General features: G+C 44.1%; 1 protein-coding gene across 1 annotated transcript in view; it reads right to left on the bottom strand.

The window, feature by feature from the left end:
• The window catches only part of LOC135909529 (decapping and exoribonuclease protein-like), a 92,943-nt gene that overhangs the window by 29,716 nt on the left and 48,794 nt on the right, over positions 1-14,433 (bottom strand). The window contains exon 3 of the mRNA XM_065441509.2: positions 1,044-1,266. Within this exon, the coding sequence (XP_065297581.1) occupies positions 1,044-1,266 (223 nt within the window). The remainder of the gene's footprint in view (positions 1-1,043; positions 1,267-14,433) is intronic.

Genomic DNA, 14,433 nt, shown 5'->3' with positions numbered 1-14,433 from the left:
TATTAAATTGGGGATCGGCGAAACGTGGTGCATGGGTGGTGGTTTTATTTAGCGCAATTTCATATTGTATTACAAACCTTGTAACTCCAAACTATCCATCCCAGGCAAAGAGGCCGATATTTGACCTCTCGATCAATTAGCTGCTTCGTTAGAAAAACAAGTCAGCGCATTCATGCTTCAGCCCGATCAACAACGAGAGTTTGTGCTAAACTCCAAAAGGATCGTTTTTGCGCAACTGCGCTGGGCGGGCAGTCTAGCACTTTCCAAGAACGGACAAAGAAGTCAAAATCACGTTCACTGTGCCTTGATAAAGTTGTGCACAGTTCGTTGTGGTGCTTGGAGTTTGCAGGCAGACGTTGTATCACCATTAGTAATACAAACCTAACGTGCCTTCTACAGTTACGGCTGCGAAACACTAAGAAAGCGACGCCATTTATTAGCGATCTACTACCGCTCGTTTTAACCTGCTCGAGGACACCGAGTTTTCTTCGTTCCCCGTGTCCTCCTCGCATATGTACGTTTTGCGGCTGATCTACTTTCAGTAATGAGTTTTCCTGCCTCTTTATGGCCGAATTTTTGACCTCTAATCTAGCGCTGGAATGGGGAACCTCAACCGTAATGTTCAATCAGTGGAGCCACAGGAGCAATGTTTAGGCCACAGCACACAAAGGGCATGGCTGAATTCATAAGTGCAAGCGTATCCGCCGACTTGGCAGTAGTTACTGGCCCATACCCAACGTTTGTACCTACTCTCACCCACAATGAAATTTTAGTTGGGATAATCTGCCATGTTGGTGTGCTGTCTGAATAAGTTATTTGAAAGAATGGCGAACATACTGAGTGCCTACAACGGTCCTATATGTCTGAACCATCATTTTTTCCTGCACGCACACATTCTATTCGACAACACTTTATAAATAACGGTTCAGATTTATTTCCGAGGAAATTGTGATTAGGGTTAACTTTTTCGCTAGGGTTCTTTTTCGTCATCCAGGTCGCAACAGTTGTTAAGAAAACTGATGTTCAATGCGGTGGACACTTACCTGTAGAAGTTGGAACGATGCCAAGGAGGAGATAATATGCGATTTGTCTTAAACTCCACGTAGCCAGCCGTGGAACCCGACTCGCATTTAATAGAAGGGTCCACTGCTTTCACTTCTGTGGCCATCAGGAACGAGTGCGACCCAAGCTGGCAGCGGAGGACGGCGTTGTACGTATCTCCTTCCCTGACCAGCTCGTCTTCATCGGGAACAACCTCTGGGTCGGCTGCATCGCAGAAAAATGTACCTGCTGTTCGCAAAACAATCAATCGCCTGCTGTATTTTAAATGCGAAGCATTTCTTGGCGAACATTTCCCACTTTGACAGTATCCATCCATCCATATCTACATCTATATCTACATCTATCTATATCTACATCTATCTATATCTAAGTCTATATCTACATATAAGTGCAAGTCCATACCTATATCTAGGTTTAAGTCTGTATCTATACCTATATCTATATCTAAGTCTAAATCCATGTCTATCCACGCCTATGTCTATCCACGTCCATCTCTATCTACGTCCATCTCTATCTACGTCCATCTCTATCTACGTCCATCTCTATCTACGTCCATCTCTATCTACGTCCATCTCTATCTACGTCCATCTCTATCTACGTCTATCTCTATCACCATCTACGTCTGTCTATGTGTGTCTACGTCTGTCTATGTATATCTACGTCTGTCTATGTATATCTACATCTGTCTATGTATATCTACGTCTGTCTATGTATATCTACGTCTGTCTATGTATATCTACGTCTGTATATCTATATCTACGTCTGTCTATCTATATCTACGTCTGTCTATCTATATCTACGTCTGTCTATCTATATCTACGTCTATCTATATCTACGTCTATCTATCTATATTTACGTTTATCTATCTATATTTACATCTATCTATCTATATCTACGTCTATCTATCTATATCTACGTCTATCTATCTATATCTACGTCTGTCTACGTCTGTGTAGTCTATGTCTATCTATATATCTATCTATCTAGCCACCTACGTCATGGTGGTGCTCTCATTTGGGTTTCGTTACGTTGGCATGTACCTAAATTGGCATGGTATGACAAAAGTATGACGAATATAAATGACTGTTCATGGCATGGATATCATGATGAAGATTTATGGCGTTTATTGGCGCGAGGGCCAGCTATGGCCAAAGAGCGCCATGGCATTTGGCAATGGATTCTTTATTATCTATGAAACGATCAAATTGAGCTGTAAATGTAGATGTTATGTAGCTGTAAGGAGGCCAAAAAAACGGGTCACAGTAAACTTCGTAAAATATATAAGCATTGGAGTAATGACGATGGCTCAAGATAAAAAAGGGCATAAACGTTTCCGTGTGAAGCCATATGGAAGGATGCATACACCCTCCACAGGGCTCTCGGTGTAAAGCAAGAACTGGGAGGCAGGTGCTAAAGAAACTTATGTCAGTGCAACTACAGCTTCAAAGGCCAGGCTGTACTAAACACGACCTGGTTGAATGATTTCTAAGATACTTACTTCATATAAAGAACTAAAAACTGTTTCCAGGTTAAAATGCGTTTCGTTGTTTTAAAGAATGCTGGGTCAAGTAGGAAACGCTGATTATTCGCAGAACAAAAATACCTTTTACGCTCAGTTTCTATTTCCCTGCACTGGACCAGGACATGGAGAACTGTAAGGCTGTCGCCACACCTTCGACATGAGGCAGGATCACTTACACTAAGCAAGAGTGGTTGCCGAAGCTATGACCTATTAGTCGACAAAGAAGCACTTCCTCGTATCAGGTCATTTCCTCGAATATGCAGTGCCCTTATTTCGGCTTGGTCAAGTGCAGCTTATTGAGCACCTGCGGAACCCACTCTTTCTTTTAGTGTTTCTTTAGCTTGTGACGTAAGTATGGTTTAAGGTCCTTGGCTGGAATGGGTAGGTTTGTATTGGTGTCCCTAAAAGCTACTGAGGTGAAGTTCTTGTCAGCAGTTTTATTGCCTTTTATGTCACTGTAGACAGGCACCCAGCAAAGGACCATGACCTGTTTATCCGTATAAGCAGAGCGTAGCACTGAACGCAGTTCATTAAAAATATTGTTGTTGCGTTTTCGTCAACTCAGTATGGTTCAGACTACACTCAATGAGTCCGTAAATAACACAGCCCTCGTGAGACATGTCTGTTTAACTACAGAGAGGGTCGCGTATGCTTCCGCCGTAAAAAATACTAGTATATGGATATGATGTACCGGTTGTGAAGAAGACGCGCCTCACGGCACAGCCGCATCGCCAACGCGCGGCTCGTCTCGGCTCGCGCTGTTGATTGCTGGCGTCCGTTTGGACAGTGCTTCGGGCTGCTTCGCCGTTCCCGGTTGCTGTGCCGTTATATTAGGAGCCGCCAATAAACCTTTTCTCAATACGTACGTAAGAGGCGCGGCCACAGGCAGGACTGGCTGCGCATAGGTGAGAGGCGTGGCGACAGGCTGCACTGCCCGCGTAGAGTTGAGATTCACGGCTGCAGGCGGCTGATGTGGTGCGGAAGGGACAACTTGGGCGACCTCTTCGGAAATGAGGGAGCGGAGCGTGTTTGGATGACGGGAGGTGGGCTCCTGAGTGAAGGGGACTAAAGAAAGTTGGCGGGCAACTTCCTCACGCACAAAGCCCTTGACCCGCTGAAAGAATGAGGATGGGTCGTACATGTTGTCAAGGCTCGCCAACAAGTCGTCGCTTCCCAAAGGACGCCGAGTCGAAGCGCGTTGCTTCCACAACTCATCGTAACTTTGGCACAGGCTGAGAACTTCAGACACAGTGCGCGGATTCCTGGCTAGGAGCATCTGGAATGCGCCGTCATCGATGCCTTTCAGTATATGGCGAATTCGCTCAGCTTCGGGCATTGCGGCGTTGACTCGTTTACAAAGGTCCACGACGTCTTCTATGTAGCTTGTGAACGTTTCCGCCGTCTGCTGTGCTCGGGCGCGCAAGCGCTGTTCGGCACGGAGCTTGCGAACAGCGGGTCGGCCGAACACTTCCGTAAAGGTTGTCTTGAAGACTGACCATGTGGGCACGTCACTTTCGTGGTTGTGAAACCACAGTTGGGCAACACCACCCAGATAAAAGATGACGTGAGTTAACTTTGCGGGATCATCCCACTTGTTGTGTGCGCTCACCCGTTCATACGACGCAAACCAGTCTTCTACGTCTTCGTCGTCTGCACCGTTGAAGACCTTGGGGTCCCGTTGTCGTGGAACGCCGGTGCAGGTGACGGACTGTGGCGTCGGTGCCGTTTGGGAGGAGCTGTCGGTCATGGCGGGTGGTAGCGTTCGTGATCTCAGCTCCAGGGTTTCAAGCGACGGGGTTTGAGCCCCAGCGCCTCCACCAATTGAGAAAAGGTTTATTGGCGGCTCCTAATATAACGGCACAGCAACCGGGAACGGCGAAGCAGCCCGAAGCACTGTCCAAACGGACGCCAGCAATCAACAGCGCGAGCCGAGACGAGCCGCGCGTTGGCGATGCGGCTGTGCCGCGAGGCGCGTCTTCTTCTTCACACGGTCATTAAAATCGATGGTCCAAGAGCTGCATAAGCAAGGGGACTTCGAAGCATCTGTATAAAACTCACGACAAGAATACCTCTCCTTAATTTCAATAAAATGCGAACGTATGTGTGCCTCAGTTGCTCGTTTTGATAGTTCTGAACAAGAGGTGTCACACTGCATAGTCTTCCACCCGTGAGGCAGTAGAAACCTAGTAGGAGCGATTAGCACATTCTCTAAAAGAGGGACACCTCTTTCGTCTGACTGCTTCCAATCGGAGGGACAAAGGAGGCCTAGTGGATGAATGGTTACGGAACAGCCTACCCTTAGACAAGTTAATGACTGAATGAAATGAATGCCCTAGAGCCGATTTTACCAGCAAGGCGTAGGAAAAGCTAAAATATGTCCTTTGCAAGTATGTCCTTAAAGATGCTGTTGCTATTGTGCGGTGATGTGGAAACTAACCCTGGCCCCGACATTGAAAAAATGTTGCTCGAATTTCTCAGGACAAACAAAAATTAGCCAAGAGCTAGCGGGTCTTTCCTCTAGAGTTGCACCCTTCGAAGAACGATTAACTGGTATAGAGCAGTCTATTGCACCAATTGCTGATGTTGCATTGCGGGTATCTGAGCTTGCGAAGTCTGTAACTGACCTTCGAGAGATCGTTAATAGACTGGATCGCAAGAACGACGAATTAGAAAACAGGTGCCGCAGAAATACCTTGCTTATATTCGGTCTTGCTGAAAGCTCCCGCGAATCTTCAGAGGAGTTGCTGGAAGCGGTAACTGAACTGATTACATCGAAACTAGAAATTAACTGCAGCGATATCGAACGCTATCATAGGGTGGGAATGCGAAAGAGCAATAATCCAAGACCTGTAATTATTAAGCTGCTGGAATTTAGAACTAAGGTTGCTATATTAAGAAACGCAAGAATGTTGAAGGGCACAAAATATTTATAAATGAACACTTCTCTGTTCGCCTGAGGCAGGTGCGCAGGGAGCTGTGGCACAATTCAGCTGAGATAAGGAAAAATGCGCAAAAAGCCCGGTTGCACTATGGTCATCTGTTGGTGGACAATGTTCGGTACCCTTGGGATGACAGCAAAAAAGCTATCGCTAGAGAAAGCCGTCGCTTGACCGCTATAGACAATGATTGACAGTTTCGAGAGCAATGCTTCACGCTTTTGAATTTATATCCTCGTAGCCTCATTATTAAAATTTAAAACTCTAACTGGCTAATTGAATGTCATATTCCATCAATTATATGGGTGACTGAGACTTGGCTAAACGAATCCATTCTTGACCGTGAGTTCTTGCCTCCTAGTTACGCGGTTCTAAGAAAAGACAGGCCTTCTGGCCATGGTGGCGGAGTAGCACTTTTTATTAAAAGTGGTATTGAAGACTATTTACTACCCCAACTTCAAATTAAAACCTCAAATTAAGACCTCAAATTAAAACTTGATGGTCTCGCTATTGTTATCGGTGCTATCTACCGTCCCCCAAATTCCACCGCTGACATTTTTTCGGCTATCAGTGATTATATTGAGGGACAAAAGCTTAACTGTTCTAAGGTGGTACTAACCGGTGACTTTAACGCACCCGCTATAGATTGGCATTCGTTATCATCAACTGGCCGTGATAGGATAATTTGTGATTCGTTGACATGTCAGTAGCTTTTGATCTATCGCAGCTGGTTGTCGATACAACGCGCGAAGATTCTGTCTTAGATCTTGTTTTTGTCAATGATGACCTGGTAAAGAATGGATATCAGTGCCGTGTTGTTGACGGAATTTCCGACCATAAGGCAGTTATTGTTCATCTAAATGTTGCTTGTGTACCAGTACGACCAACGTTTAAAACTGTCCTGAATTTTGAGCGTGCTGACGACACTTCTATTATTGTTAAACTTGCATCATGTTTTGATAATTTTGTGTCTTGTAGTGAACACTACAGTGCTGATACGTTGACTAACCAATTTTATAGTGTAGGCAATGAGTGTATAGCGCGATTTGTTCCTCAAAAGTGTATAAAACGCCATGCTACACACCCGTGGTATACTAGACCAATTATACAACTCGAACGTCGCATTAAGCGACTGCGAAAACGACGGAATGCCCAAAATAATGACGGGGAGTCCCGAAATAAATTACTTAAATCTGAACTAAAAGCCAAAATGAGTGAGGCTGGAAAGTTCTATTTCAATACCACATTATCCTCTTTTATGAAAAATAATCCACTTAACTTTTGGAAAATCATCAACCCTGCTACCTCCTGCCCGTCATACTTCGTAATAAATGATGTGTCCTGTTCGAACCCTTCGACAATCTCGGAGGCGTTTAATGGCTATTTCAAATCTGTGTTTGGAGATGACAATGGTACCACCCCCGACACTGGTATTATCAAGGAAATGGCTCCGTTTCCAAGAATTGAAATTAGCTGTACCGGTATTTATAACCTTATTTTGAACATCGACATTACTAAGGGTGCCGGACCGGATGGTATACCAAACACGTTTTTGAAGCGCTATGCAGAATGGAATGCTCATTACCTAACTATAATTGTTTGTAAGTCAGTAGAGACATGTACTGTACCGGCCATCTGGAAAATCGCCAACGTAATTCCTGTGTTCAAATCGGGTAATAAGCAACTAATTTCCAACTACAGGCCTATCTCGTTAACAAGTACTTGTTGCAAACTCTTAGAGCACATAACTCACAAACACGTCCTTCAGTATTTAACTACTAATAAAATATTGTCGCAGAATCAACAAGGTTTCTGCTCTGGTTTTTCTACAACTATTCAACTCATTGAATTCACTCATGACATCGCTTCAGCTGTAAATAATCGAAGTCAGGTTGATGCCATATTCATAGATTATAGCAAAGCGTTTGATATGGTGTGCCACAGACTTCTTCTTAGGCTCAGTAAAATTATTAACGATGACAAAATACTCGGCTGGATAGTTGATTGGCTACATTTAAGATCGCAGTATGTTACTTTTAATCACGCGCAGTCATCGTCAGTCATAGTCACTTCCGGGGTACCACAGGGCTCAGTCCTTGGGCCCCTGCTGTTCATTATTTATAAGAATGATGTCACACAGGGCATTAGGGACACATCAGTGAAACTGCGATTGCACGCTGACGACTGCATGCCCTATACCAGAGTAACTAACAGACGAGATCAAGAGGTTCTTAAAAATGTATTTTCGTCCTTTTGTGGTTGGAGCAACGCGTGGCAAATGAGTATTAATTACCAAAAAACTGTACAAATGACTTTCACTAATAAAAAGCAGCCGTTCAATTTCAGTGATAGTTGCGATGGGCACTACCTAAATTCTGTGAATACCTTCAAATATCTTGGAGTTACCTTCACTCAAAACTTAAAATGGCATCTTCATATTGAAACAACTTGCGCCAGGGCACTTAGGAAACTGGGTTATTTAAAGCGAACACTCAAATGCTCAACTAAGGACTGCAAATTAACAGCTTATAAATCCCTTGTCAGACCATTACTATGGTACGCCTCAGTGGTATGGGCACCATACACTGCACTTGACATTAGTAAGCTTAAAGCCATACAAAAGAAAGCAATACGGTTCATTTTTCGCCAATATGACCGCAACTTTTCTCCCTCATATCACGCCTGCGCATTATCAATAGAACCTTTGGCTCATCGATGCACACTTGAACGTATCACTTTGCTACACGAGATTGTACACGGCCGAAGTTGCATTGATGCCCCGATTTCCTTCAGTCATCCCACTGGGCGTGCCATGCGCCGTTCACACCCACTTAATATCGTTCCTTTCCAGTCTTTTGTAAATTGTTTTAAGTATTCGTTTCTTCCAAGCACTGCTGAAATTTGGAACAACCTAGCTGGTTCCTTGCGGGAAAAACCCAATGAAGAGTTTTTGAAAGAATTGTCCAACCACATTTTGTAATTACGCTTCAAATTCATTGTATGTTGTTTTGAGCTAACCTCTAGTGTATCCACTCTTGTTATGTCTCATGTATTGAGACAGCAGTATCTATAAATCAATAAATAAGTAAAGAAATAAATAAATTTATAAATAAATAAATAAATAAATAAATAAAGACCATTCCGTAGATTAAACGTACAGGCTTTGCAAAGGACTAGTCATGACAGCGCCTAGATTTTCAAAGTATTAGGCATAACAGAATTATATTCTATGGCTCCGTAGTGAAGACGTGATAATATTAGACGTTGTAAAAGCTTACACAGTATTTTCTGTCGCTTCTCCAAGGTTGTGCGTGACAATTTTAGCAAATTCACAGTTTCGAGGCACTTTGCCTTAATATACTTCCGATGCGGGACAAAACCTGACTTGCTGTCAAAAAGGATCCCTAAAAACTTGTATTCACGGTTCACAAAGAGCCGTTCTCCATTCAGATCTATGACTGGCTCTGGCAGTATACCTCTCTTGTTAGAGAACGAAACGCACGCACTTTTTTGAGGGTTGAGTTTAAAACTGTTCTCGTTTGCGCACTTAGAAAATTCATTTAGGCGAAGCTGTACTTGCCACTCGCAGATACTTAGATTACATGATTTCTATTACATTACATGATTACATGTCATCCACACATACGAAATAAAACAATACGGTGTTTGACAGTGTGGAGCGAGTTAATTTTGACAATAAAAAGAGCACCTCAGCACACCACCTTGTGGAAAACCAAACTCTTGCGTAAAAGCACGATAAAGAACGTTAGTTACTCTAACACCGAACGTAAGATGGGAGAGGTAACTCTGAATCACATTCAGTAAGTTGCCTCGGATTCCCATTCCAGTCAGATCACGCAGGGTTCCGAAGTGACAAGCTCTGTCCTGTGCCTTTTCCGTATCTAAAAATCCTGCCAAAAACTTATCGTAGCCAAAAGCTTCGTGAATTCGTGTCTCACTGAGTGAGTAATGGATCGAGCCTCGCGAAACCCGCATTGGTAGGCGTCAAGCAGCTTGGTCGATTGTAGGAAATGCATGAAGTAGGAGGCGATTTATCATTTTTTCGAAGGCTTTTCAGGGACAGCTTGTCAGTGCTAGAGGCCGGTAATTTCGAAAAAGACGACGGATCATTTCCCTATTTCACAATAACAATTCCTCCTCCTCCTCCTCCTCCTCCTCATCATCATCATCATCCTGGTTACGCCCACTGCAGGGCAAAAGCCTCTTCCATACTTCTCCAGCTGCCCCGGTCACGTACCAATTGTAGCCATGTCATCCCTACAAACTTCTTAATCTCATCCGCCCACCTAACCTTCTGCCACCCCCTGCTACGCTTCCCGTACCTTGGAATCCAGTCCGTAACTCTTAATAACCATCTGTCACCTTCCCTCCTCATTACATGTCCTGCCCATGCCCATTTCTTTTTCTTGATTTCAAATAAGATGTCATTAACTCAAATTTGTTCCCTCACCCAATCTCCTCTTTTCTTATCCCTTAACGTTACACCTATCATTCTTCTTTCTATAGGTCGTTGCGTCGTCCTCAATTCAAATAGAACCCTTTTCGTAAGCCTCCAGCTTTTTGCACCATACATTAGTACTGGTAAGACACAGATGTTATACACTTTTCTCTTGAGGGATAATGGCAACCTGCTGTTAATGATCTGAGACTGCCTGCCGAGCACACTCCAGCCCATTCTTATTCTTCTGATTATTTCAGTTTCATGATCCGGATCCGCGGTCACTACCTGCCCTAAGTCGATGCATTCTCTTAACACTTCCAGGGCCTCGCTGCCTATCGTAAGCTGCTGTTCGCTTCCGAGACTGGTGAACATTACTTTAGTTTTCTGCAGAATAATTTTTGGACCCACTCTTCTGCTTTGCCTCTCCAGGTCAGTGAGCATGCATTGCAACTGGTCCCCTGAGTTACTAAGCAAGGCGATATCATCAGCGAATCGCAAGTTACTAAGGTATTCTTCCTTAATTTTTATCCTCAATTCTTCCCAATCCAGGTCTCTGAATACCTCCTGTAAACACGCAGTGAATAGCATTGGAGAGATCGTACCTCCCTGTCTGACGCCTTTCTTTATTGAGATTTTGTTGCTTTTTTCGGTGGCTGTGGAGTCGCTATAGATATCTTTCAGTGATTTTATATACGGCTCGTCTACACCCTGATTCCATAATGCCTCCATGACTGCTGAGGTTTCGACTGAATCAAACGCTTTCCAGTAATCAATGAAAGTTATATATAAGGGTTGGTTATATTGAGCACATTTTTCTATCATCTGATTGATAGTGTGAATATGGTCTATTGTGGAGTAGCCTTTACGGAATCCTGCCTGGTCCTTTGCTTAGCAGAAGCATAAGGTGTTCCTGATTCTATTTGCGATTACCTTAGTAAATACTTTGTAGTGAACGGACAGTAAGCGTATGGGTCTATAATTTTTCAAGTCATTGGCGTCCCCTTTCTTATGGATTAGGATTATGCTAGCGTCCTTCCAAGATTCCGGTACACTCGAGGTCACGAGGCATTGCGTATACAGGGTGGCCAGTTTTCTAGAACAATTTGCCCACCATCCTTTAACAAATATGCTGTTACCTGATCCTCCCCAGCTGCCTTCCTCCTTTGCATAGCTCCCAAGGCTTTCTTTACTTCTTTCGGCGTTACTTGTGGGATTTGAAATTCCTCTACACTATTCTCTCTTCCATTATCGTCGTGGGTGCCACTTGTACTGTAGAAATCTCTAGAGAACTCCTCAGCCACTTGAACTATCTCATCCATAATAATAATGATATTGCCGGATTTCTCTCTTAACGCATACATCTGATTCTTGCCAATTCCTAGTTCCTTATTCACTGCTTTTGGACTTCCTCCGTTCTTGTGAGCATGTTCAATTCTATTCACATTATATTTCCCTATGTCAGATGTCTTACGCTTGTTGATTAACTTGGAAAGTTCTGCCAGTTCTATTCTAGCTGTAGAGTTAGAGGCTGTCATACATTGACGTTTCTTGATCAGATCATTCGTCTCCTGCGATAGCTTACTGGTATCCTGTCTAACGGAGTTACCACCGACTTCTATTGCACACTCCTTAATGATGCCTATAACGTTGTCATGCATTGCTTCAAAAATAATTTACTCTTGCTGAGTTAAAGCCGAATACCTGTTCTGTAGCATGATCCTGAATTCCTCTATTTTTCCTCTTACTGCTAACTCATTGATCGGCTTCTTATGTGCCAGTTTCTTCCGTTCCCTGCTCAGGTCTTGGCTAATTCGAGTTCTTAGCATTCTATGGTCACTGCAGCGCGCCTTTCCAAGCACGTGCACATTTTGTATGATGCCAGGGTTCGCATAGAGTATAACAGTCTCGCCATTCGGGCTCCTCCACGTCCACTTTCGGCTATCCCACTTGCGGAAGAATATTCATTATCCGCATATTATTCTGTTCTGCAAAGCCTAGTAATACCGCTCTCCTGCTATTCCTAGTACATATACCATATTCCCCCACTGACGAGTCTCCAGCCTGCTTCTTGCCTACCTTGGCTTTGAGGTCGCCCACCTGTATAGTGTATATTGTTTTGACTTTACCCATCGCCAATTTCACGTCTTCATAGAAGCTTTCGACTTCCTGGTAATCGTGACTAGATGTAGGGGCGTAGACCTGTACGACCTTCAATTTGTACCTCCTAATAAGTTTCACAAAAGGACCTGCCACCCTCTCGGTAATGCTATGGAATTCCTGCATGTTATCAGGTATATTCTTAATAATCAGGAATCCGACTCCTAATTCTCTTCTCTCTGCTAAGACCCGGTAGCACTGGACGTGCCCGCTTTTTAGAACTTGACTCAGCCCTATCATATACCATTTATTGCCCTCTAATTCCTCCAATAGCACTGCTAGACTCGCCTCACTAGATAACGTTTTAGCGTTAAACATTGCCAGGTTCAGATTCCAATGGCGGCCTGTCCGGATCCAGGCGTTCTTAGCACCCTCTGCTGCGTCGCAGGTCTCATCGCCGCCGTGGTCAGTTGCTTCGCAGCTTCTGGGGACTGAGGGCCGGGGTTTGCTGTGTTCATACGGGAGGTTGTGACGAATCCTGCTCTGGTGCCCAATCCTGCTCTGGTGAGGGAGTGCGCTTCTGGTTCTGGTCACCGGGATCAGGCCGCACTCGAGGCCTGTTTATGCAATTTTATCAGCACGCGGATTTTTTTCAGCCCGATGGAATATTGCCCGGCACCGGGATTCGAACCACGGTCCTCTTGCACGTGAGATGGATGTTCTACCTCTACGCCACCGCTGCATCCATTAACACATTAACACAATAACAATCTTAATGGCCTCAATACAGAGTTGTAAAGGGAAAGGAGGGTTTTTCATGTTTCAGGGCGTAGGTGCTAGAACATTTCATATGTTACACCGTCGGCGCCTAGGGCAGATTTATTGGAGCTGTTTATCGATGCCTATAGCTCAGGTAAACAGAATGGCTCATGACATGCCTTGTATTTTTTTGCATTTTCTTTCCGGCTTTTCTTTTTTTTGTGTTCTGGCTTTGCATCGTGTAAATGTTTCAGGTTAGTGCAATGAGCTATGTTTAAAATATGGGCTCAGGAAGTTTGCTTGGTCTTTCAAGCTATCGCCCTGTGTGTTTACCAAAGCGAGTGAATATGTTTGTCACCCTCTTACTTTATTACCCCTTTTGTAGATTTTCGCCTCATCTGTATACAAGCTGACACCCGATGAAAACTTCCAACTCTCTCTCCTGGCCTGTCGATGCGTTCTCCTTTCTTGGGACTTTACCTTCCTAAAATTGATGAGATTGTGCGCAGTGGGCGTTCACACATTCGTCGTTCCACCACGGGACACACCGTTTGGACGCCACACCACTTACTTCAGATATGCATTTAGAAGAGGCACCTATTATGAAGGCTATAAAATACTCCACAGCAGCAACAATTCCTAATGAAGGCATGTGAGCCCATGAAATACTAGTAAGAGTTCGAAGTTTCTCCCAATCAGCTGTATCAAACTTCCACTTAACCTGCGGTGCAGATTCGTTTCCTTTGGATGTACTCAGTAGCATTGGGCAAAGGTCACTCTCGCAAGCACTTTCGGTAACTTCCCAATTAGGTTCAGGTAATATAGGCGAGGAAACAGTGCTAAGGTCAATAGAGGAATAGGTTCTGTCTGCTAGACACTGATATGTAGGTTGCTTATTATTTAGGAGACACGCATGAGCGCAGAAATGGAACTGTTCAACAAGACGATCTCGCACGTAAACACGATTGTCGCCCCACAAACTGATGTGCGCATTCATATTGCGAAGAACGAGATAACGTTGTAGCAATTAACCCAGAAAGAACGGAAATTCATCTTTGTGTAATTGGTAAAGGGGGAGTATGTAAAGCGAGCAAATGGTGATGAGTTCGTTTAAGAGAACAACTCAAACTGCCGCTGATTAAAGGGGCGCTTCTAGGTGTAAACGTTGACACGCTATGCTTTTAGGATTCACAATGGCAACATCGCCTGATGATGCGAAAGCATCATCGCGACCTTTACGAAATGTAACGGAGTCGGAGAAAGTTTGTGTGTTTTGATTTTAAGTACGTTTCCTGCATACGCAGCACTTTTGCATTGCGTTTATCGATAAGTTCTTGCACATAACAGGAGTTTCTAACAAGACCTCTGATGTTTGACTGTGTAGTTTGGCTATTCATACTGAAAGTAAACTGGTGCTGTGTGTACAAAAAATAAAGTGTTGCCATAGATCACATAGCCCTTTAGAGGCCCTGCAGCGCGGGGTTTGTGTTTACTGGAGCGGTCGAGGGAGCCTCGCTGCTCCTTAGGCGCTTCGCTTGGTGCGCCTTCAGGATAGGTGTAGTGTTCATTTCCTCTTCTAGCCTCAGAGGACGAGA

The sequence above is a fragment of the Dermacentor albipictus genome, chromosome 5 (genome assembly GCF_038994185.2).
Source record: "Dermacentor albipictus isolate Rhodes 1998 colony chromosome 5, USDA_Dalb.pri_finalv2, whole genome shotgun sequence".
Lineage (NCBI taxonomy): Eukaryota > Metazoa > Arthropoda > Arachnida > Ixodida > Ixodidae > Dermacentor > Dermacentor albipictus.
This window is presented reverse-complemented; position numbering and strand designations above follow the sequence as displayed.